This window comes from Nymphaea colorata, chromosome 12, assembly GCF_008831285.2.
Source record: "Nymphaea colorata isolate Beijing-Zhang1983 chromosome 12, ASM883128v2, whole genome shotgun sequence".
In the NCBI taxonomy this organism is placed as follows: Eukaryota; Viridiplantae; Streptophyta; class Magnoliopsida; order Nymphaeales; family Nymphaeaceae; genus Nymphaea; species Nymphaea colorata.
Genome location: NC_045149.1, coordinates 20,646,703 through 20,672,101, shown reverse-complemented (window position 1 = coordinate 20,672,101; position 25,399 = coordinate 20,646,703). Strand labels below are relative to the sequence as shown.

Below are 25,399 nucleotides of genomic sequence, written 5' to 3'. Positions count from 1 at the left end.
ATTGCCATCATAAGCTGTCACTGCAATATAAACTGAGGCTAACACTGTTTTAATGGCTTTTATTAGCAACAAAATTTGAAATTTTAATAATCCAACAACATATAATGTACATCAGCATATATATATATATATATATATATATATATATATATATATATATATATATATATATATATAATATAGCTACTTATGTAGTCAATAGTTTTCCTTTTGTGTTGCGAAAGGCATATTGGCAACAACCAGTTGCTTAGCCATAGTTTTTAACGACATAATGCACTTTTGATGAAGGTTTTTAGTGACACAAAAAAAAACCATAAAAATAGCCAGCTTGTTTCAAATTCTCTCTCTATATATATATGCATATATGTATGTATATATTATTACTCTCTCCTTTCTCTTTCCAAACATATTCCGTATGGGTCCTTGTTTATATTTTGTTTAATAAATATAACCATCTACTATAGATCATTGATTATGGATTGCAATAAGCAAGACAATGAATTTTAAATACCTCATGATCAAATTTATTTAACCGATTAATTTTCAGAAAACATCAAAACCGAAGTGCTTGAGAGTCAATAACTAAGATAAGGGTTTAAGACATGGCATGATTTATTATATGTATCTATTTTTATCTAAAAGGTTGTCAAAGTAAGTTTGATCTTCACTTTTTAGCTATTAATGTCTACATTTGTTGTAGATTATAAGTCTATACCCATCATTTATGTTTAGTAACACAGCAAGGTTTAAAGTTTTCTTAGAAACTAATATCGACTGTCCATAATATCATTTCAGATCCCCTTATTTGTTTTAAGACAAAAGATAACCTTGTTTTCCTCTTCGTGAAATTAGTTATTAACAAACATGAGTGAATTTTATCAACAAAAATATTTATATATTTTATTCTTAACCAGAAGTGTCCTAGAAATGCCAAAGGCCACCCACGCAATTACAAGAGAAAAAAAGTTTGCAAAATAATACAATCATGTTGCTAGAATGTGAGAAATAAATAAATAAAAAAATTAAAATATATAAAATAATGGACTACAAACAATATTGATAGACTTACTTATATCTTATGTGATTAAACATGATGAAGTAAATTTGATGCATTTTTCATAATTAATTTGTCGATGACAAATAAATTGGTTGATACACTTTTTTAAGTCAAAAATCAAATTTTAGGTACTTCAGTTTTGCAACTTCAAGGAACACCCTGGGACATGCGAAAGACATGTTTTTAGTTTGATTTTTATGACACACGCTGGGACATGCGAAAAACATGTTTTTAGTTTGATTCTTATTTGATACTTAAGTTGAAAGGTAAAGGTAGACTATTATTATTCTTTGTCACAAATAGTGAAAACAAGAATGAAAAAGCTTTGGAGGTTTTTTTTTTCACATAGATACACCAATTTTATAATGAGGTAAAAATAAAAAAAATAAAAATATTAGAGATACACCAATTTCACAAATCACATTGGTAAGGTAAAAATGGAGAAAAAAAAATTATATATAAACAATATTGTAATGTTTTTCCTTTTTCAATCTCCTGCCTTCATATCCACCATTTCTCTCATTTCGCGTTTGGCTTCATTCCGAAAATACCCATACCTCTTCATCCTTCACCAACCTCTTCTAGCCGTAAAATTATTCTCAAATTAAGGGTGCTTTGGAGAATTAAGTAAAACCGCGCGAACCCATTCCCGCGCACGTGTTGGGCCGATATGACTACCACGAAGAGTAATTTCCTAAATCACCCTTACGGTGACGACATTTTTGTCACAAGTGGATGTAAATTACCCATAAAGTGAGGGTATTTGAGTGAATTCATATCTCCTTTCACCGCCAACTCCCACCGTTAAAAATAAAAAGGAACCCAAAGAACTTCGTCGTCTATCTGCAATCGGTTAGCTCGGACTCCTCCACCACAGAACTTCTTCTCCCTCGCGTCTTCGTCCTCTCATTCTCTCTTTCCGTGACTGTGGAATTAGGGCGAGGGAGGGAGAAGGAGGGCGACAATGTTGGGGCGGATGCAGTTGGGGCATCGGTCCGTCCTTCGCGGCTCCGATCGACTTCCCAGACGGCTGAGGAGACTCCACCACCACCGGACTTTCAGTCGGGCTCTCAGAAGCGGCGTCTTCCGGTGCGTCCTCGACCCCAGGCTCGCCGCTACTTCCCTCAACTCCGTCATTGCGACCGCCTCGGGGTCGACGACTCACTCGGGCGTCGCGTCCGCGCTCGCGCAGGTGGCCGTCACAGCGGTCGCGATCGCCTCTGGGGCGTGCCTCTCGACCAAGGTGGATTTCTTGTGGCCAAAGCAGGAGGATCAACCGGGTATTTGTTTCCGGCGTCTTATTTTCCTGTCTGCTTCCCCATCGTACGATTAGGTTCCCTCCCTCCGCGTTCCTTGATAAATGCAGATAATGCTTAGGCTTCTTGCACCCGCTAGAACTTTTTTTTTCAGTTGTTTTTGTTTATTTGATGAACGTGGGTAGTGTTTTGATTGCATTTCTGGTTCGTGCTTGATTGTGTTATTAAGAGTGAGGATGGTTGTTTGGACTGACTCTTAGATTGAATTTTTTTGCGTACCAACTTGTGCAAATTGAGCTGAAATGTCGGGATAGTGAATCTTAAGGCATTTCCATTATGTCGAGGGACTTTTAGCAATTGGCCGCAGCCCGAGTCTGAAGAGTGAAATTGAGTCGGCCATCAAATGCATTATGCCTTCAGTTCCATAGAGATCGGTCATCAATTGACGGCAATTTTAGTGCTTACAGTCCATGGCTGAAATCGGATTCCTTTTCATGGTCATAGTTTCTAGATGTATAGATTCAGCTTGTTTTGTATGTGTCTGTACGGTTGCGTTTAAATTTTATTTTATTTGTTGGAGTGGAGCACTGCAAGTTTTGAGATAATTCTGGTTCCAGTTTCTTAGCACTGTATTGGATTTCGAAGTTAACATCATGAAGGAAGTCGGATAAGATGGAGATCGGGTACCAAGGAAGGATTTGTGAAAGGCAATAAGGTAGACCTTCGACGAAATCTTAAACCCGTCCCGCTAATTCCTGAGCTTTCCCATGGTGATGTCCTCAGAAGACATGGTAATTGAGGCTCGTCTGGCGATTATCTTTCAGCAGGCAGGGCCATTTAGTGGCCTGCTCCTTGGAGGGTTGCGAAGGAAGGCCATCTTGTGCTCTTATCAATTTAACTTTGGGACCCACAGTTTCTCGTACTAATATACGTTTTGCTTAGCCTAGGCCTTTGAGAACTGTTCAAAGTAGACGATGGTGGTCTTTGAGATTGAGGGGTGAGTTAGAAAGCAGTGTGTGGATGTTGGAGAACAGCGACTCCAGTTATTTTTCTGGGTATCACTATTTTCTTTCATAATTCGATGGTATTAATATTACACTTTTTCCCTTAAATATTTTATTTTATTTTATTTTTCTTACTTTGGTAAAAGAATATTTCTTAGTTCTTATCCTGAACTGCAGAGTCACTTGTATTGGATGGAGTTGATGTCACCGGGTACCCCATATTTGCTGCTGCGAAGGTTTTGGTTTCATTCTTTTATCGTTAACGATGTGGACATTCTTCCAGTTGCTGGTTGCTAATAGTTTGGACTGACGGCAGGTTCAGAAGGCTATTGCCTTTGCAAGAAGAGCTCATAGCGGTCAATTAAGGAAAACAGGAGAGCCTTATCTAAGTCACTGTGTACATACAGGAAAGATCTTAGCAGCCTTAGTTCCTGCAGAAGGTGAAAGGGTATGCTGCTTTCATTTCAAGATTGCAACTTTATTTTGTCAAAATATGTCCCCGTTTTCTTATCTGCTTCCAGGCATATCAATTTCCAGGCAATAAATACGGTTGTAGCGGGAATTCTTCATGATGTAATAGATGATGCAGGAGAAAACCTGCAGAACGTGCAGGATGAATTTGGTGAGGATGTTGCAAAGCTGGTATCTAGTGTTTCAAGACTAAGCTACATTAATCAGGTACTGTTCTGTACCCACAATGCATTGACTGAAACAACAATTTTATGCGTCTCGTATTGTACAGTTGTCCGTGGAAATGGTATGAACAGGAGAAATAGTAAATTTTTTTTTAATTAACTAATTAATTTATTGTGTTAAATATTTGTATGCAGACTTGTACATCCACATATTGTATAGCATTTATCATGAATATCCTTAGTTGTTAAGGAATGGACTAGTCCATGCCTAGGCGTGAGTCCACACCCGTCGCATAAGTCCATCACTTAGGCGACAGGTGTTAGACTGATGCCTAGTCTATGGGAAGGTGAAAAGTCACCTTCCCTTCAAATTAAGTCATGTAATTTTATTATACACTGTTATACCATATATACATATATTATATGCAGTTATATTATTTAATTTCTGTTATTTAAGTACAGTTTGCTGTACGTTAATTACATATTCTATATCAACTCATCAAGTGGAAGTTTCAGCCATACGTTAAGTACATATTCTATAAAACCAATGAATTTCTGTATATATCTTGTGTGCTCTAAAACATATTTTGTGGAACCTATGCCAGCCTTCTAACCCATGTTGGAATCTAGGTTTATGGTAAAAAGACCACCAGTTTCTCTTGTTTAATGCGTGTCTAGTAATCAGAGAAATACCTGCCGACCTCACTTTTTCAATCTGAATGCAGATTTATTTTCTTATTTGTGAGGGTGTTTTCTGTGTTATATACATATTATATGTTCTATCTACAATCTGTTGCAAACTTGTAATGTATATTATATGTACTGACAATTTTTCAAGTTTTACTGGGAATAGAAGCTTACAGTTCAGTCTGTAAGTACATAATTTTATTATGTAGTGGTTAACATAACTAAAAAAACCCCAAAAAAGAAAAGGTCATCTTTTTTGCCTAGGCGCTCCTAATCCCGCCAAGGCGCCAGGCAGCGCCTGGGCGTCTTGACAACTAAGTGCATATCACTAAATTTGGGAAACTTACAATATGTTACCAAGAGTTAATTTCGTGGTCTCTTGATGTTACAATTAGCAGACACTAGCACATCACGTTGCATAGCTATTATCGTGAATATCACCAGAACTTAAAAAATGTAGCATATTGACAAGAGGTAACTGGATGGATGTTGTGATGGTAAACTAGAAAGGTACAAATTCATGCATTTAATATTACTATCCTTTTGAAAAGTTGACATACCTACATGCACAAGTTCATGAGCATTTGTGTGCATATGCCTAGCTGTTGGAATCTGATAATACCATCATCGCATTTGTTGAGCCATTTTCGTGGAAGACGTTTCCAACTGCTCTCTTCCTATAGATGTGTTCTATGCGAAGTAGTATATTAAGGATTCTTACCATCTCTTCTTTATTTTCAAGTTTACCTTGTGCAGCTTTTGCGGAGGCATCGGAGGACAAATGTGACACGTGATTTCCTTAGTGCTAAAGAGGTACTTTTTCTGAATTTTTTTGCTATTTAAGGAATATATGATGATATGTTTGTTGTACCTCTTTAGAGTGATTTCCCCTTGCATAAGGACCTCCCTCTCTCTCTCTCTTTACCTTTGAGGTTGTGGACAAGAAACTGAAAGCCTTCTGGTATAGTAACTTCTTGTGACCTTAGTTGTTAAGGCATGGACTAGTCCACGCGTAGGCGTGAGTCCACACCCATCGCCTAAGTCCATCACTAAGGCAATAGATATTAGACTGGAGCCTAGGCTGGACTAGGCGCTAGCATGCCTAGTCCATGGGAAAGTGAAAAGTCATCTTCTTTTCAAATTAAGTCCTGTAATTTTATTATACGCTGTTATACCGTATACACTTATATTATATGGCATATATGCAGTTGTATTATACAATTTCTGTTCTTTAAGTACAGTTTGCTGTACGTTAGTTACGCATCCTATATCAACTCATCAAATGGAAGTTTCAGCCATACGTTAAGCACATATTCTATAAAACCAATGAATTTCTAAATCTCTAATGTGCTCTAAAACATATTTTGTGGAACCTATGCCAGCCTTCTTACCCATGTTAAAACCTAGGTTTATGGTAAAAAGACCACCTGTTTCTCTTGTTTAATGCATGTCTAGTAATCAGAGAAATACGTGCAGACCTCACTTTTGCAACCTGAATACAGATTTATTTTCTCATTTGTGAGGGTGTTTTGTGTGTTGTATCATGTATGTATATTATATGTTATATGTACAATCTGTTGTAAACTTGTAATGTATATTATATGGACTGATTTGATATGATTTTTGTTTGAAATGATTCAAATGAAATAGTCTATGAGGCCTGTGACTAGAATAGTCTATAAGAAATGCAAACATTGTGTCCAGTATGCAAACAAGAATGACGTGTTTTCTTTTGTGTATCAAACTATTTCATCAGCTAGAACATAACAACACAGTTTTCCAGTATGTAAACAAGCTGGAAATGTACTGTTAATCTGTCATGTAAACAAGAACAGAACAGTTTTTCAAGTTTTCCTTGGAATAGAAGCTTACAGTTCATTCGGTAAGTACATAATTTTATTATGTAATGGTTAACATAACTGAAAAAAACCAAAAAAAAAAAAAGGTCACCTTTTTTGCCTAGGCGCTAGGCACTGCCTGGCGCCCAGCAGGCGCTTGACAATTAAGCTTGTAACTATTACTTGATAGTTGATAGTACATTACTGCAATGCTGTTTAGCAAATAATTTATGATTCCAATCATTACAACTGTTATATATCGGAGCATGAGGGTCTCAAATAATTGAAAGGGTTTAGAAAAACATTACGTTATGCAGTGCATATGTCAGTTGCAGTTATTCTTCTTCTGTTGTTGGTCCTAAACTTCTTTTGCCTTGTCTACCTGACACTGCAGGCGTGTCTAACTACTGTACTTGTGGTTTATGTTACATAGGTGAGGGGTGCATGCACCATGAATATATAGAAAGAGTATCGAGCATATTAAGTAGTTAGCCTACATAATCTCATTTGAGCATACTGTTCCATGGCAGATTTAACTTGAGCTTAAAGATATTGTGACAGATTTCTCTCTTTAAATAAGCATACGAAGTTTATAGTAGCTTTAGCATATTTCATATATACTTTGTATGATAGTCGTAAACATATCCACCTAAGGTGAAAATATAGAAGGACTTTGAGAGTTCACTTGACCATGATATGGAACAGTGAATAAAGAACGGAAGAGATTGGTGATCCTGTAGGCTGGATGTAGGTCTCTTACAGAGAGAAAGAGACAGAGAGAGAGAGAGTGGGAGAGAGAAGGGGAACTGGACCTGCCCCAGAATTTCTTCCTTAATTTTTTTTGTTACGAAAAGTGGATGAAATCACTCGGTCAATGTTGACTGGGACTAATTTCTGGTTCAAAAAGACCAGTTGCACTTTTGACCTAGTTGGATGCATCCTTGACCCGAGTCAGCAGCTATGTTACATCAGTGTAGGTGCGGATGCGGTGAAGGTGTATATATATATAATATACTTATTTTTTATATATAAATGTGTGTGTTCATAATATATATAATTTTAGCTTGTTTCTTAGCTTAATCTCTCCTTTGTTTTTACTTTTATTATTGTACATAAAGAAAGAAAGGGATAGAGAAAAAAAAAGAATAGAAAATATTTTGAACATGCATAAAAAAAGAATGCGGTTAGGGTGCGTGGTGGAGCTGCACCCGCATCAGCACCAGCACTAGCATCGTGTCGACACGGGTGCGTCTCCTTTTTTGAAGAGTCCATGTGACATAGGTCAGCAGCATACCCATTGTGGACAAGATTGTTCAGGTCCAGCTGACCACATTTGACATGGTTGACTTGCTCTCTCGCCACATCCAAGCTACACTTGCACCTAAACCTCTGTCATTTAGATGTCTGGCTTCATGTAGATGAGTTGCAGCCTGCAATCTGAACTGAGAATGATGGGTTTCGTGAGTTAGTTTACCTTTGCAGGATTGTGACTCATTGTCTTGGTCATTATAGCACATTTTGTGCCCACTGCCTACGCAATAAGAGGGCTAATCATTTGATGTCATCTCCACCTTCTTCTGGCTTGCCATTGACAGTTCATTAAGAGTTCCAAATTCAATGGTGGCAACTAAACACGAGGGCTATGCTTGTTGCGGGACTTCGCAACTTACGGCACGAGATGATAGCCATAGACCACAATGTTTATATAATTTATTGGATACTTGAGACAAACTATCTTGTATAAATTCTGAAGGTACTTCAAGGTGAATGTTATTCTATGTCTTGATTGAAATCCCTTTAAGCCAAGTCTTTTGGAAAGGCGAAGAAAGATGATGTTTAGGGTGGGTAGGCTTCACTCACATCTTTGCTTTCATGTTTTTGACCAACACCGTTTGATTTAGGTAGTCAAAAGACTCAAAACTGTGCCTAGGCATACAGGCACCAGCTTTTGGGTCTAAACTGGGGCATCTAGGTGACCCAATAAAAAAAATGTTAGTTATTTAAAGGTTTTATCTCTGAAAAATTGGAAATGTTAAATATTTTTTTTGTTCTCTCTTTCATTTGTTGGTTAAGGTGTGCGAATTTTAGAACCTCACCTTGCCCCTTTTTCCTCTTTTTCACTTTTTTTTTCTCTTTTTTCATGTCCACTGGAATTGAACAGGTGCTGTCTGGGCCTTGCCTAGCCTTCTCTGTGGTCTGCCGCCTAAGCCTGCCTAGTGCTGTTTTCAACCACATAGCTTTTAACAGAATTCCTTTCATATGTCTGATTCTTAAATTAAAAGGTTGAAGAGGTAGAGAAACATTTGCCTTTCACTCTGCGTTTGGTTCTCTCTGATGGTTATTTATGTTGCCTTTAGCATAATATTCCTAATCTATGAATGGTTATAGTTCAAAATAAGTCCAAGGTGTTGCACTTTTTCCCCACGTTTCTCCTCAATGTGTGGAAGTTGTTTAAATATGTCTATCTGTTCTTATTTGAGAGCATTTGAGGCTTTGAGCAGTTCTTTTCTATCTGTTAACAATTTTTTCGTCCATCTATGTCATTTTTCTGGTACATGCTCAGAGCTCTCAGTAGTAAGACTAAATCCCAAGTCATCTTTCAATTGTCCATTACCCTTCCCATAGGAAAGGCATAATGTCCATTGTCTGGCCGAAAGGAAGGAAGCCAGCAGTAAAAAGAAGTCACCTCTCTTGATGGTTCTAGTTTACTTGTGGTTGTGGTGAATTTAGAGGATAGTCTGATGGGTTGCTTAATTTCTTCAGTTTGTTAAGATGTCCTTTGTGAAATGCATTTTGTCGCATACTTGACAAGAAAATCCTCTCTCTCTAAGTGCTCTTATTTACTGGTGCTTAAAATTTGGGAAAACCCTATTGTAATCTAATTTTGTCTAGTATCTAGTAAGATGTTTTTGATGATATGCCATACTGTAGGTTTTTGATGGTTTTTAAATCTGCATGGTGCTTACTTCTGTATTGGTATCACTGGATGTTCGATAGCTTAATCACGGTACCCTTGTTTTCAAAATCCGATCTTTTTAGTAAAGAGTGTAAAGCATATTTTCATGGAAAATTTCTTCCAAAATGATTATATTATTCTTTTCAAAAGTAAGAAACAGGAGCTCCATTGACCTGGCTAGTCAGTTGGATTTGAGATTGAAATGTGATATTGTTGGACCATGTCTTCTGATGTTTGAACTTTGAGCATAGTTAGTGCATTGTTAGTCCAGATGTAGCCGTTTTCCAGCCTTCTAAGCATATCATGGCATGAAGCTGAGGCACCATCAAATTATAGTGCAAATGCATCTTCCCATCTACATTTCTGGGAGAAGAGGGAATACTTTTATAGTAGAATATCTGGGAATAGCAGCATAGACTTCATCCAACAGGTTTCCTAATCTAGGAGGAATAGCTCTTTGGTTCAGTCAGAAGAAAGAAAATATTTCTGTTGACATTTTGAAGTGTAGCACTTGAAACAGACCCCTCTTAATGATGTTTTGGGTTCACTAAACCTTGTTAACAAATAATACAAAGAGAAAGTGCCCAAATCTTGTTTTGTTGTTCAATCTCTATTTTATTGAATAATTCCTGAATATAATTGCATCATGGATGAAAGGGTAAATGCTGTTTAACATTTTCATATTCACTATTTGTCTTCTTTATATTTATTTATTGCAGGCAAACAATTTACGAGTTATGCTCTTAGGGATGGTTGATGATCCTCGTGTGGTCCTCATTAAACTTGCAGATCGTTTACATAACATGAGAACAATGTAAAGAAATTACTCAATACTTTTTCTTGGTTTTGTTTAAAATTTAAATGGGAAGACCTGCATGGATATTTGTCCAATATGGAACTTATACATCTTGTTGATTTCTGCAATATGGTACCTGGAACTTCAGTCTAAGGGAATCAGTTCTGGTTTCAAAAGGCATGTTAATATTAATGACTTAGATGTCATCTTGTTAAAATTTATTATGTGATTGTAGATTCCCATCTGCAGGCCAATTAGCTAATGTGATCCTATTTTCTTGTCAATATGGATTGGCCAATTTGATTCCAGGTTTATTCATTTATTCCATAGTTATTGCTATGCAGATACACTGCATCATCCATTTACATAATTTTTTTTCTTTTTTTGGGTAGAATGATTGTATTTATGCGGTGATGATTTGAACAATTTTGGATGATAAACACAAGGGGAATAATGAACTGCATGCCTCAGTATTAATCAATTGCTTGTTTATAGTTTTTCTTATTTTCTTCATTTCTGCTGTTTTTAAGTTTCAATAAATGCCTTTCTGATGCATTTCAATGCTGAGACTCATTTTTTGGCCAAGAAAAGTTGGTTATGTGAGAGCTTTTTAAGGATATGTTTAAATGCTATCGCTATATATCATTTATAACCATGCAAAGTTGCTGCTTAACAGGAACTGCCTTTAATCATGGAGTTGCTGTATGATGGTACATGAGATTATGTACATGATTATTTCTTTATTTATTGTGCATGCATGTTATTTTCTTGAAGAATGTGTGTGACTGTGACATAATTATTTTTATGAAATTTGTAATGTCACAGCTGATAACTTGCAGAACTATTATTCATCTAAGTTGACAGTTGTCATGCTTTATGGTATTTTATTGTAGTTATGCACTTCCTTTTTCCAAGGCTCGAGCTGTTGCTGAGGAGACATTGGCCATATGGTGTTCTCTTGCCTCTAGATTGGGTGTTTGGGCTGTAAAAGCAGAGCTGGAAGATCTATCATTTGCTGTTCTCCAGGTTGACCTATTGTTCCCTTCATCTTTTGTAGGAAAAAGGAAAAAGTGCTGACTGTTTTCTGACTATTATGAAGTGTCTTTCATGTTGGTCAGCATGTTTACATTTCAATTTTGAAGTGGTTTTTGTATCACACTGGTTAATGAAGCTTTAGTCATGCGATTCTAAATTTTGACTGCAGAAGTGACCTACTGGAACGGCGTGCTAATCAATGGATCTTTTTCTCTTACTCTTTCTTTCTTTCTTTGTTTTTTCTTTTCAATCTTGCAGCCCATTTACCAGTATAAGTGTATAACCCTGTACCTGAAAATGGTGGTAGAATATGTTGCTGATCTAAGGCTTCTCGCTTAGTGCATAACTTCATGGGATCAGCTCATCTCAAGTTGGTGATCCATTGCTGCTTGAATTTGAAATCAGACTTAGAAAAGCTTATTTCTTGCAAAATTCTACTTTGTATAGTAGGCTGCATTTGAATAAAGTGCAAATATCTATGCCCAAAAATTTGAATATAGTGGGGTGCTATTTATCACTCCTAATTTCGAAAATCAAAAAGAGAAACAGGTGACCTTTTCGTTATGTTTAGGTTTCTGAAAAAAGGAAGTTGCATTTTCTTGGATTTATGGACAAAAGGTGATCAGCCTAGATTTTTTTTCCTGCCTTAAGTGTAGTACAATGCTTTAAAATATGTTGTTCTGTTACTATATGTAGCCACATACTTTCCGGCAAATGCGAGCTGAGCTGGCTGCCATGTGGAGTCAAAGTGATAGGCCAAGAAGTTCTAGAAGAATGACTTCTGCAACTGGTGTCCTTGTTCCTTTGAATGACAACATTGTTCTTCAAAATCATACAGAAAGGCCTGTTGCAACTGATGATGATGAAATACCTATGAAGGTAACAGCTTGTTATCAATTTCCATGGGCTTTCTTTCTTATATGCCTACAAGTGAGAGTTATTAAATATTTGAATCAGCCACTTAATATGGGAGGCTATTCTGTCTGCTGTGCTTCTTGTTAATGCACTTCAACAGAAAAAACTTGTGCATACAGTTCTGGTAATAATTAAACTTTTTTGCATTCATCTAAGCATCTCATGCAGTGACTGCTTCCCGGTCTTTGCAATTTCTTAGATTATAGGTATTCAATTTTTACCTTTTATCTGTAGAACTGTTGCTTTATTCCATGGTTTACTGTTGCATGACAAAATAGTTTTCCATTTGATGTAGCCGAGCATGTTTTTGTAGAATGATCGGATTCCTATGAACAAGATAACCTAGGACTGTGATTTTAGTTGTTTTGTTTTTGTTGTTTTGTTTTTTCCAACGCCGACCTCGTAACATCTTTAGTTGTGCCAAAGGACTGTGATGTGCATGTTTGGTTACAGTTGCGAGCTGCCGGTTAATTTAGAACCTTGCATATATTGATTCTGAGCTGGTTTGGTGTGGGTTTTAACTGCTTTTCTTACCATTGTCCATTGACCACTCAAACTTTGGAAGGAAAAATGGGAAAACGGATTTTGCTTCTTTCTATGTAAGATTACAAATCTCTATAAAAAGTATGATTTAGATTTTAGATTTATGAATACAGATTTATTTGTCCTGGATCATCCTTTTTCACTAGTTATTGTATCTTAGGAGTTAGGACTGTGAAATTCATCTGGATAAAAGATTGACTTGTACTGTGAGCTCTTCTATTCAAATTGTCTCCAGTAAGTTGCTAGTGAATGATGTATTGGGAGTTGTATCAAACTTATATATATATATATATATATAGACACACACACACTTTATGAAGAATTTTGTCAAACTATGATGGTTGACTAATTGAATGATTTCAATCATGTTCCAGGTCAAATGAGTAACAAATCTTCCTTTTCCTCCTACCAGTATGCTATCACATTTTTTTTTTCTCTAAATGAAAGCCATTCTCATTTTTAAAGGTTTTTGCTTTGTGGGAGATCTGTTTATGATTTACTAGCTTATATTGCACTTGATGGGAACAGTTCATTGGTGAAGTTTTCTATAGCTTGTTTTATGACGTATGCCCTCTATCTAACTTTACTTGTTATCCTTTACAACTCAGAGATAACTCTATAAAAGCTTTTACTTGCTTCCCTTTGCATCTTCAGAAAAGTATGCATCTTTTACTGGCTTAAAATGATTTGGCATCAAACATTCAGAAGTTTTATATGTGGAAGTAGGGGTGAACACGAGCCGAGTCGAGCCTGAGCTTGGTCGGCTCGAACTTGGCTCGCGTTCTATATTGCACAACTTGAGCTCGGCTTGATCTCGAATCAAGTTATATAATGTTAATTCAAGCTCGGCTCGATCAAGTGTGTCAGTGCTCGATTTAACTCGTTTATAAGCTTGTCGTTTATGGGTGTGTTGCAGTACGACTATGGCAAAAGATGGCAGCGAGCATGCTGCTGCACTATGGAAGAGATGACAGCAGAGGATTTGCAGAAAAAGAGGCATCAGAAGAGATATTGGATTTTAAGTTTTGGGTTTTCAAAGAACCCTAGCTCATGTTTAGCGCTGAATGAAGGTTTTAGATCCTTTGCTGGAACGAGGGTTTGATGAACCTGAAAGCCCTTGCTCCAGCACCACCCCTTGCTGAGCGAGGGTTTTTGATTGATCTGAAACCGCTTGCTGAGTGAGGGTTTCAGATTGATTTGAAACCCTTTGTTTTGCTGAGCGGGGGTTTGATCCCTCACTCACTGCGAACAAGGGTGTTTTGAAACCCTCGCTCGTTGGAGCAAGGGTTTTGAAGAAAGAAACCCTTGCTCCAGTGAATGAGAGCGGCCCTCGACTTAGAGTTTGAGAGAGGGAGAGAAAGGCATACCTTGACAAGCTTTGCAGCAACAAATGAGAAGGGCAACAGTGGTGACGGGCATTTGTATGAAGCATTGAACACACTTTTCACTTGGATGAAGCATTGAAGAAGAAGAAGAAAAAGAAGAAGAAGAAGAGGAGAGAGAACGGACGGGATGGCATGAAACGTGAAATGGAAAAAGCAGAATAACTTTTACTTTTGCTCGAGCCGAGTCGAGCTTACAACGTTCGAGTTCAGTGAATTCAAACTCGGCTCGACTAAAAAACGAGTCAAAAAATGAGCTCGAGTTTGGCTAGGTTATTAAAATAGTTGGCTCGAACTCAATTTCGAGTCGAGCTTTAACGAGCCGAGCTCAGGTTGCTCGGCTCGTTGTTCACCCTTATGTGGAAGTGTCATCCATTTTGGGCTTACTTCTGCTAATCCGGTTTTGGACTCAGACTACCTTGACCAGTCCAAAATTTTCTTCTTCTGTAGCACTCAGGACCTCAAGTGTAAAAGCCAAAGGGATGAAACAATTTTGCGAACAGCTGCATGAGAAGACATGCCACTAGATGTATTCTAAATTGTCCAAGAGAAGACTAAATAATTTTGTAACTACTGTTCAAAAATTATTTTTCTCGACTCTGAACAAGACTAGTTAAGCAGTTGATGACACGATGTTTCTCTTGGTAATTGCCCAAGTATTTACATGAACTTGAATTTGTTAAAGTTATAAATCAAGGAAGAATACAATCCTAGTTTCTAATTTTACTGACAGAATTGTATCTAAGGATGACTTTAAGGTCCTTATTTCTGTTACAAGTTTCAACTCCACTATTCTTGGTTTTGGTGCTGAAGCCAGTGTCTTGACTTTGTGCCTCCATGGTATTCAGGCAATAATCCAAAGCATTCATGTTTTCAAATCTGATCTGTTTTGGTATAAGTCCTTGTAACCTGTTCGAGAGTTCCTGTTGGGAATTGATCAGGCTAAATAATAATAAAAAACATTTATTACAGTTATTTTGTTATTATTGATTAGCAATCTGACTTCATTTATTTCTGCAGGATCTGTTACAAGCTGTGTTGCCATTTGACTTGTTGCTTGATCGAAGAAAAAGGAGTCAATTTGCTACTACTGTCAACAGAACTTCTGGAGTTTCTGAAACGCCAAAAGTGGTTTCTGATGCTGGGATTGCTCTTGCATCTCTTTTAATTTGTGAAGAGGCTCTTGAGAAAGAGTTGTTTATATCAATTCCGTATGTTATTATCCATCCATTTGGCATAGCTGTACTTTATTACTAATCTTATAATAATTGGGAAATATGCTTGGAAAGTTCGTGCTTATGTTTTATCTGTTGTCTGATGGAACTTTTATCTTCTGCAGATATATTCCAGGCATGGAAGTAACCCTATCAAGTCGCTTGAAAAGCTTGTACAGCATTTACTGCAAGGTTTGAATTGTCCACTATAAATGTCTAAGTTCAGTTGCAAACCATTTCAAAGTTACCAATGGTTCTCCAGGTAATAATTTGTGCTCACAAGCTAGAAACTAGAAAACAGCCAGTTTGTATGGTAGGCATGTAAGGTAAAGAATAAATTTAAGAAATATTGGAGACTATTTAAATGAAATTAGCTGTACAGTAAAGGGAAAAAAGGGATTAATCTCGCTCAAGAGCATGAGAAAAGGAATTAATTTAAGAAGTATTGGGGACTAGTTAAATGAAATTAACTATACAGTGAAGGGAAAAGGGGATTAATATTTGCTCAAGTGTATGAGAAATGGAACACTGAAAGCTATGTTTAATACTCACCTACTAAAGGGGAAAATAATAAAAGGAACCATTTAGAGGTACAAAATTACAAAGCATCTTTTAGGCAGATTACTTATGATTTATGTGTAAGACTTAATGGTGATAGGCTGATAGCCCGTTGCGAGATATTTACTTAAACTCAGGTGGCTTTTCGGGGAAGTCAACAGCTAAGTAGATATCTGTACATACTTCAAAAACTACGGGGCATTCATCTTTAAGTCTTCCAAAATTAGGGGCAATTTCTAGAACTGTTCATGAAATCTTGCATACCCTAAATCATGAAGGGAAAATATGTTTCTGATGATGAAGAACATGTAACAGCGAATTTTAGAGAAGTTTGCTATTGAAAGACACACTTAACAGTGAATTTTATAGAAGTTTGCTGTTGAAAGGCTCTGTGCAATATGATGCTTATTAGCTCCTAGCTAAAATTGAGATGAAAATATATTTGCAACTGATAAGGATATTAATGTACCATAAATCACACATTGTCCTTATTTCTTAGCCTAGCTAATTGTTAATGAATTACAACAGTGCCTTTATTGTGCCAACTCCATCTCATCATTTTGCTTTCTTCTAGTAGATGAAACGGAAGGGTGTGAGCATCAGGCAAGTTTATGATGCACGTGCGCTGAGAGTGGTGGTTGGTGATAAAAATGGGTCCCTTCATGGTGCTGCTGTAAAATGCTGCTACAGTCTTCTCAACATGGTGCATAGGTGATAATTGAATTTTATGACTTCTTGTTTTCTTTCTTAAGCCGCTTTGTGTGTGTGTGTTTGCTTCTCCACTGAAGAATACTTTCAGATTCATATGGAAAAAAAAAAGTAACAGGATTAATGGAAATGAGCTTTTCTTTAAAAAGAATTTGGATATACATGTTGCAACCCCAACTGAATAAGAGGACACACAAGCTGGGATTCATCATGTGGATCCAGTCGGACCATAAATGGAATACAAAAAGATAATGTAAGGAACTGGAACGATCTCAGAAACTAAGTGGATTGGGGCCTATGGAGATGATAAATACCTTTAGTTCATAGTGGAAGCTAAAAACTAAGAATTCCAAAATTCTTGTCTTTCTCTTTATTTCTCATTGTTTGAACCATTCTTTAATTCACTTTTAAAAGACAAGATCACTTTAAGAAAATCTGTTGGTAACATTTGGTGTCAACACAAGTTATGGCCTCGAACAATGATGGCACAAAAGGGATCAACGAAGAAATGAATGGAATGAGGAAACTGTGGCTGCCATGGAAAATTGGGAAAGAGAGTCTTTGCATGAGCGGATGAGAATGATGGAGGATTGATTTTGATCTTTGGAGAATAAGCTGGAACAACAATTTGTCGTCAGCCAGCTGGAACACTCACCATCGGCTATTTGAAGGGTCCAGACTCCAGATCACCGTCATTGATAGCTTGATCATTGCAATAAGGGTTCAATGTCAAGGATACTTGAGCCCTAACAGACTTCTTGGTGAACCTCTTTGACCAGACCATTCATCGCTAGACAATTTTACAATTAGTTAGTTCAGGTAGGAGATAAGGTGATCTTAATGGCCAGACATCGACTTTGACAAACTGACAAATCAAGTTGGAGCTGCCTTGAGTTTCCAGCAAAGTTCTCCTTCCTTGGATATTCCATGCAGAGTACTATTTTCTATTTTGTAGGAATACTGGCTCCACTGTGTGTAGATGTGACACCCTGTTTGGAAGATGCAGTGAGGTGGTATAGTTGGTTCATTAATGCTTAGAAACATACCTTCATTGTACACAGGTGAGCAGACCACATATTGGCCAAGGTATTTACCTGTGGTTGAATATTCCTGTCAAACTTATTACCATTCAGCCATTGGCACGATGCCCTTTGATGCCGTTTATGAACAACTGCCACTGTTGCTACAATAATACAATTCTAACTGTTTGTTCTAAACGGTGGTGGCCATTCAGCTTCACACAATAGATGAAATTATTAGAGAACTTAAGACTCATTTAACCATGGTCCAGAATTGCATGCACCAAATATCTGACGAAAACAGGAAAGGGAAAGAGCTTCAAGGAGACTGGTTCTTTGAAAGCTTTGCCTTTATGCGCTTTTACAAGACAGTGTGTTAAACGCCAGGGACTTTCAACTTGATATTGAGGAGTTTAACCAGCTTGAGACAAATGGGGAAAGTCCTTCGACGAGGATCCTTGTAATAATTAATGTCCTAAAGCCTGTCACATGGGTTGCATGCAGGGAGACGGCCACCCATATATATATATATATCAATGTCACAAAAAACGTGTTTTTTAAAAAAATGCCAGAAAAAAAAAACGTGAAAAAATGCATATTGTACTCGTTTTTTGCATTTTTCATATTGTTTATGATTTTTTGTTTTTTTATAATTTTCAGGATTTATTAAATGTTTTAAAATTTTTAAAAATTTGCCGAGATTTTCCCGTTATATTCCCGAGATATACAATTTTGCCGTATTATACCTGAGAAATTCTTCGCCATATAATACCCATACACGTTTTTTGTGACAATGATATAACACACACACACATATATATATATATGTAATAAAAAATAAGAGATAATCAGAAGGACATGGTAATAACAACAAACAGTAGACCAAATAAAATGTTCAGTCATCATTCACATTCAAGAAAAAATACAAATAAAAATCTGGACACAGCACAGAAATTGGGCAAATCCACAAAAAATGAAATCGGGCAAATAAATCAGCACAAGCTTCCAGCGAGAAATAGGCAAGTCAACAGAAAAAAAAATCAGAATACTAAATTGAGCATAAAAAACCAGAGGAAGATGGATAGAAAACGAAGAAATACTGCCCATGTTCATACGACTCCTCCTGCTGGAGGAGTCGTTGGACGTGGGATTCACTCCCCTGATTGTTTGAAACCCAGCATTACAGGACAGCAGCCTTCGTTCGGTTGAAAGCTGCTTGATAAAAAGAAAAATTGAAACCCATAATTTTTGGACAAAAATGGAGTCGGACAACTTTAACTGACTCCCTTTTTGGTCAGGCGCGACCCTATTTATTTCTATAGTTCAGTTTAAAGATAGAATTATTCTTCATCAAGTTCATTTGAAGCAAATTTGTTGGTAACAGATTTTCTAGATAATAAGAAACTTTTGGTGAATAAGTCATGAACATCATATTTTCATTCTTAAAAATCCTTCACTGCAGGATGAATTATGCTTGAAGTTTCCTAGCTCATACGAAATATGTAATTGCTCGGCTTATGTTTGTGTGTGGGACAAGCAAGCATATATTCTAATCCAATATTTGACGGTAGTAGTTGCATAGGCTTCATTAGTATCTTCTCCAGATATCACTGAGCTAAATTTGTTCTTTTTGGCATATTCAGAATCTCATCTTATTGCTGCTTGTCAACATGGCAATATTATCTCAAATTGTGATAACATGTTCTTCACTTCTACAATTCTATTTATCCCACCCAACAAGTGGCAAGGAGTATTTTGTAATAGAACTGAGTTTTTTCCTTCGTATTTATTTTTTTCATGTTTTTTAGTGTTGGTTAAATATCAAGAAAGGCTTATTTGTTGTTCTTCCTTTATAGTATGTTACTATCTCCTTGAGAAAGTTATTTGTGAACATATGCCCCCATGCATATGAAGAAATATATGCTTGCTGAGATGACTTAATATTTATTGAGATAACTGATATTGTAAATATTCAGATAGATATATCATGAAATTGCAGTTGCATGCATCCTGTGCTTGGATCCTAAGAAGTAGATTTGGTTAAGAAGTGGATTTGTTATTTACTTATCATGCAGACTGTGGACTCCAATAGATGGAGAATTTGATGATTATATTGTGAACCCAAAACCAAGTGGTTATCAGGTGATGATTTAATGCTTTCTTTCTTACATGCATATGTAGTTGCTTATCTTTTTGTTCATTTATGATTAGAATAGCCTTGCTGAAAGGGAAAGTAAAAATTGTTTCCAATTGGTTGGATCGATCAATGTATTCAAATGTGATAAGTAATTGTTATGCCATGAGGACTGGTATGGACTTCATAGGATACAGGTCGTTTTATCAATCAAATGATGACATACACATTCATAAACAGCAAAAATTGATATCTTGGTATAAGATATTTGTAATAGAGATTGTATTAATCAATAGGAATGTTTGCGTTCTAAATGGAAATAAATATATCTCCTGAAAGTTCATGATAAATATTTAAGTATACACACAGTTATTCTGTATTCACTATATCACCATTAGCCATGCATGAGGCGAATTATTTATTGCAAATACACCTTAATTCTATGAGCATTGCAGGGTTTAATTATTTCCACCATCTAACACTTTGCTTTTGTTCTAGTCACTCCATACCGCTGTACAGGGTCCAGATTGTTCTCCATTGGAAGTACAAATAAGAACACAGGTATCAATCATTTTGTAGAAAAGATGTTCTTTGGTAGGTTTCTCTTCATTATGCTGTCTAATTTTTCTTACTCCCATGTTCAGCGCATGCATGAATATGCAGAATTTGGACTTGCTGCTCATTGGCTTTACAAAGAAGCAGAAAGCAAAGGGGCACCCTTCCTGTACAGTCCTGATGCAAGTCCATCTTCATCTGAGATTGCAACTCTAGATCCTGAGACTGCCATTCAAAATGAGGGGTATCAGAAGATGAATCCTGTCAAGGTTGGGCATCCAGTCCTTAGGGTAGATGGGAGCCATTTACTTGCAGCTGTGATTATCAGGTTTGGCAGCTAAATTCTGCCTGCTTCTATTGCATTTTCCCTAGGCTTAACAGAGAGAAATGTCATTTGTCATCTTCAGTGTGGAGAACAATGGGAATGAACTGCTCGTGGCTGTTGGTTTTGGGCTGAGTGCTTCTGAAGTGCTGGTTGACAGAAGATCCAAGTTACAGAGGAAGTGGTGGGAAGCTTATGCCAATCTCTACAAAAAGGTTGGAGACAATGTATATATATATTTTTCTGCTTGAATTTGGTTCTGTACTTGTAATTCCAATATCTAATTCTGCAAGGAAATGTAATTACTTTTCTTTATATGTCAAGTATGTTTTTTCCAGTCCTTAATCTGTAGCAGCTTCTAATGAGTGGTTAATCTAGCAAGTATATCTTCACAAGAGCCTGTGAGAGAGATGGTTTGCTATGGTAATGCTACTTTATCTCGAATTTATTCATTCCAATGCGGGTCATGTATAGATCCTCTTATTATAGTTACCACCGTGTCACTGACTTGAACAGTTTCCTGGTACATGACCTTCTCAAAACATTTAGATATTTGTCATTATGTTCGTGTCAATTGTGAAGTCCTCTGTAATTTGTTATATAACCTTCTCTATCGTGCCTTGGTTCAGGTCTCCTTGTAGCATGTTCCACATTTGAGTGCATGCTCCACCCTAGATCAACCTCTTATAATCATCATTCATCAGAGGGTTATTTTTTCTTTAAAAATAGCATTCAATATGCAGAGTTGGATGGACATACCTACAAACAAGAGTTATTATCTATTCTCATATCCTTTCTGAAGGCTTGAAGGTCATTTCTCGTCCTAGACATTTACCAAATGTTCCCAAGATTTGCCCACTTTGATACTTATCATCTAGGCATCCACAAGATGATCTCAAGATTTGCCAGCTTCCGGCACTATACTGTTTAGTATGATCACCTTACCTGATCATGCTTGGAATCTTGTCCAGCAAGCTTGCTTTCTTTACTTGCTTAAATAACAGTTTTAGATAACATATTGTGTTTGTGATGATGTTGGAATAGGACTTCATAATATTGGAATCTAGAACATTTTCTTCACCGTCAACATCATGTAAACCATTGCTCATTCTTGTAAGGTTATGGCAACAAATAACCACGTTGCAGTCAAGAAATCTTAAGGATAAATGGTCGCTTTGGAGGAACATTTGCTTCAGTTTCACATAGGGTCTTTTGAACTCAAAAGGGATGTGGTGTTCAATTTCATTAAGTCCTTACAGTAAATCCTTACAGTAAACTCGGTGAATTAGTTTTAGACTCGATCATTGTATTAAACTTTAGAAGAGAAAGGTTCATGATATATGCAAAAGAATTTGTAATGGCTCCTTAATTTGCAAAATCTGTTGTATGGAGGTAGGTGAAGTAGGATATGTTTTCTTTTCTACGGTATTGCACCTTTAATTTGGTAAGTTTGCTCTCTTTCTCCCCATTTCATACCTCATTTTCAACTTTGGGTTGCTAACTTTTTTCAGGCGTCTGATGAGTGGTGGTTCGCCCCTGGACATGGAGATTGGTGCACTTGCTTAGAACGATATAAACTTTGTCGTGATGGGATATATCACAAGGTCTGAACCACGTCCATATATCATAGCTGTAACTTGGTTGTCATGACGGTTCTTTATAATTGATTTGCTTCTGTTAAACAAGATCTGGGAGAAACATCTAAGTGAGATGTAAGAAAATAATTATCTAAAACTGGCAATTGAATGTCACTGGATTATGATAAACACTCTCCCTTTGATTTACTGGCAATTTTAGGAAGCCACCAATATTAAGGTACAACACTGATTTCTGTATTGGGTAAGACTGTGTCATGTAGTTTTCAGCTTGTGTTACCTTGGTTGTTTAAAAGATGTCTGACTTTTAGCTCTTGATTGTTGATGAATAAGGTTCAATCACTTCATGCAATCATGTACTTAAGGCATTTAGATATCCATTCAACCACTTTATTTAGTGGTGTTCTGACTCGTTGGTCACTGGATTGATATTTGGAATTATTAAAAGGTATTATCAAATGGGGATGGTTCATACTTCATTCTGATTCCATCACTTGTTTCATCGTGTGCGTGTAACGAAACGTTGAAAACTCAGGTTCATTTACTGTGGGCAGATGACTGAACATCCATGTCTTGGTCCTTGTTTTGGTTGATCAAATGTCTCTTATGGCATTTCCTTGGTGCTAAGGCCACCAACATGGCAATATTTTTGCATGAAGCTGATCTTCTAATTAGCACTGGCACAATTTAAGGCATTTGACATGGTTGGGCAAGCTGTGATTGTTATGTGCATATTCATGATTCAACTTGCACGGTTGTCTCACTCAATACTATTTCGTAAGGGTGTATATCATGGCCTCAAGGAAATGCACCCTAGGAGCATTACCACTTGAAAGCGGGTCAAGGTAGTAATGTTCCCTTGATGTTTTTGGGGAGAAAAAGCCAACCTGCTTCACTTTGTCCATTTTAGTTATCTGCTTTGAGCAGAAAATACATGCATAATCATGGAAATATTTCTATTGAGAGGTATGGATTAAAGGTAACTAATAGGAACAACGATTTACCTTGATAGGAGACTACGGTATTTCGAAATTCTCTTTCCATACCATATAAAATTTTCTGCATACGCATCTTTAGGTGTCAGAGCTTGTATCAAAATTTTCATGCATGTCATTTATCTCATCCACCTATAGCCATTGCTTTTCTGATTGGTTAGGTGGCTGGATCTTGTAGGTGAAAAATCTTGGGACCATGTTCATTTAATTCAGGTTAAGTTACTTGGGCTCTTCATAACCATCACTCTGCAATATCTTCTTAAAAAAATTGTCCTTTCCTTGTAAAATGATGGACAGACCTGCCTAAATTTGTTTGCCTTTTTTCTGTTTCACTCTGAAAGCAGAATTTCTGCCTCATCTTAGTTCCATTCTTTATAGAAAGCTATGGCATCTCTGCGGTATTTCATATATCGGCAACTAGAGGAGGCTGGGTCTGGATTCATTAGTAGATAATATGATCTCCCTGTGTGAACGTTTTGTGTTTTTATTTTGAGTACGGGGTGAAGGTGTGTATGTTTTTCATCAATTTCTGGCTGAGAGAATGAAGTGAAATATTTCATGTCTTGAGATGGGATGGGGTTAGAGGGTCGGTGAGCTGATTTATACTCGCATTGAAAAGGATCCTTAGTTTGGAGCTGCAGTGGCACTATCCTGATTGTATTGGGTTGGGTCTAACCTCTTATTAGTCATCAGATCTTGATATACAGCAGATAGGCACATATCTGGCTCTCTCTTGATGGCAGATATCACCAGCAAATGGGTTCCATTGCATGTTGAGTTCGAATCATTCTATTTGAAAAATAAACCTCTGTCATGGGGAAGCTTAAACTGACACGTGGATGCTTTTTTGATGTGTTATTGAAGTCATTTTTTTGGCTTGCCTTGGCAACTAAGTTAGTGCATATGTTCATCAACTAAACTTTGTACTTTCCAACTAATTTCAAGGTTGAGGTGTATTTCTTCAAGAGTGTAAAAATTTGGAGAGGAGTCCTATCAGTGATTAATTTAAAAGCGCTGACTTCATTTATGTAACTGATATTACTTAACAAAAAGGTTTTTGATTAGATACTAGCAGAGTATGAAGTGACATGAATGAGTAGACACTGTAATCCATTGGAATGGTAATGTCTGTTTTATTTTCATTTTTTTCAAATCTGATGCAGCTAGACCAATTTCAGCGCTCATTATCAACTTTCATCCAAGTCATAGATCTCACTGCTGAAGAAGAAGCAGAATACTGGAGGGCAATATGTTCCATTAATGAAGGAAAGCCAGTGACCCTGGAGACTTCTGATGCTTATCGTATTGAGAAGCCAAGTTTTACGATTGCAGGTCCACTTGAAGCGGGAATAAATAGTAAGGTATATTTGGACGTTCCTTCTTATTTTAATCTTTTTGATGCCAAGCTGTGAGAATAACCTCTAGAGGGTTTTTAACTCAGAGTCTATTTGGCCGATCCATATTATATGTTCTCTTGAGTAATATATATGCTGCTTTTGTTTATGTTGCTCCAACTGGCTTTTCTATATGAGGTCGAATTGGCTTTTTTTAAGAGTGAAGTCATATTGCTTTTAGTGCTGAACTGTAGAACGAAACTAGTGGGATAGGTATATTGCAGGCATGCTTATGGGATTTGTATGGACAAATTAGTTATCAACTTCCATTTCTGATTGGCCCTCGTTGGTCTTTCTTAACTTAAGGTGCATCTTCTGAGGACGATGCTCAAGTGGGAGGAGCAGATGCACCACGAGGGTGTGTTTGGACAGACAAAGCAGCGTGCATATTCATATGGTGGATTGAGGTCAAACACGGTGATGCTTGACGAAGTGGCGATCATATGCTGGCCTAATGGTGAGATTATGAGAATGAGATCAGGAAGCACTGCTGCCGATGTTGCTGCAAGGGCAGGAGTTGAGGGGAAGATGGTATTTATCAATGGCCAACTTGTGCTACCTGACACTGAATTGAGAGATGGTGACATAGTAGAAGTTAGAACATAGTTTTTGGTCGATTTTGTATGATCAGTGAAAAAAATTCTGGATGCCTATCTCCTGAATGCGAGCATGTTTCAAGTCATGAAGCATCCGGCAATGTACAGTGTTCATATTAACGCACGTTGCAGAACTACTTGTAAATAGATGTTTTGTTCAGGGTTCCTGTAGTAATAAATTCCCCTTTTCTCTTTTCTTATTCTA

At 36.9% G+C, this 25,399-nt stretch overlaps 1 protein-coding gene across 1 annotated transcript; it reads left to right on the top strand.

Moving 5' to 3' along the window:
• The first annotated feature begins 1,906 nt into the window (after positions 1-1,906).
• Positions 1,907-25,399, top strand: LOC116265135 (uncharacterized). The gene is made up of 18 exons (XM_031645650.2): positions 1,907-2,337; positions 3,495-3,553; positions 3,634-3,765; positions 3,855-3,995; positions 5,396-5,452; positions 10,153-10,247; positions 11,123-11,255; positions 11,961-12,143; positions 15,125-15,315; positions 15,444-15,510; positions 16,454-16,587; positions 19,679-19,745; positions 20,236-20,298; positions 20,382-20,620; positions 20,700-20,829; positions 22,126-22,218; positions 24,368-24,565; positions 24,905-25,399. The coding sequence occupies exons 1-18, from the start codon at positions 2,022-2,024 to the stop codon at positions 25,202-25,204; spliced, it is 2,598 nt and encodes an 865-aa protein (XP_031501510.1). The 5' UTR covers positions 1,907-2,021; the 3' UTR covers positions 25,205-25,399.

Coding starts and splice junctions, on each gene's coding strand:
- LOC116265135 (XM_031645650.2), top strand. CDS start 2,022: ATGTTGGGGCGGATGCAGTTGGGGCATCGGTCCGTCCTTCGCGGCTCC. Junction 15,511..16,453: donor TGTACAGCATTTACTGCAAG/GTTTGAATTGTC, acceptor TTCTTCTAGTAG/ATGAAACGGAAGGGTGTGAG. Junction 20,299..20,381: donor AAGTACAAATAAGAACACAG/GTATCAATCATT, acceptor TCCCATGTTCAG/CGCATGCATGAATATGCAGA.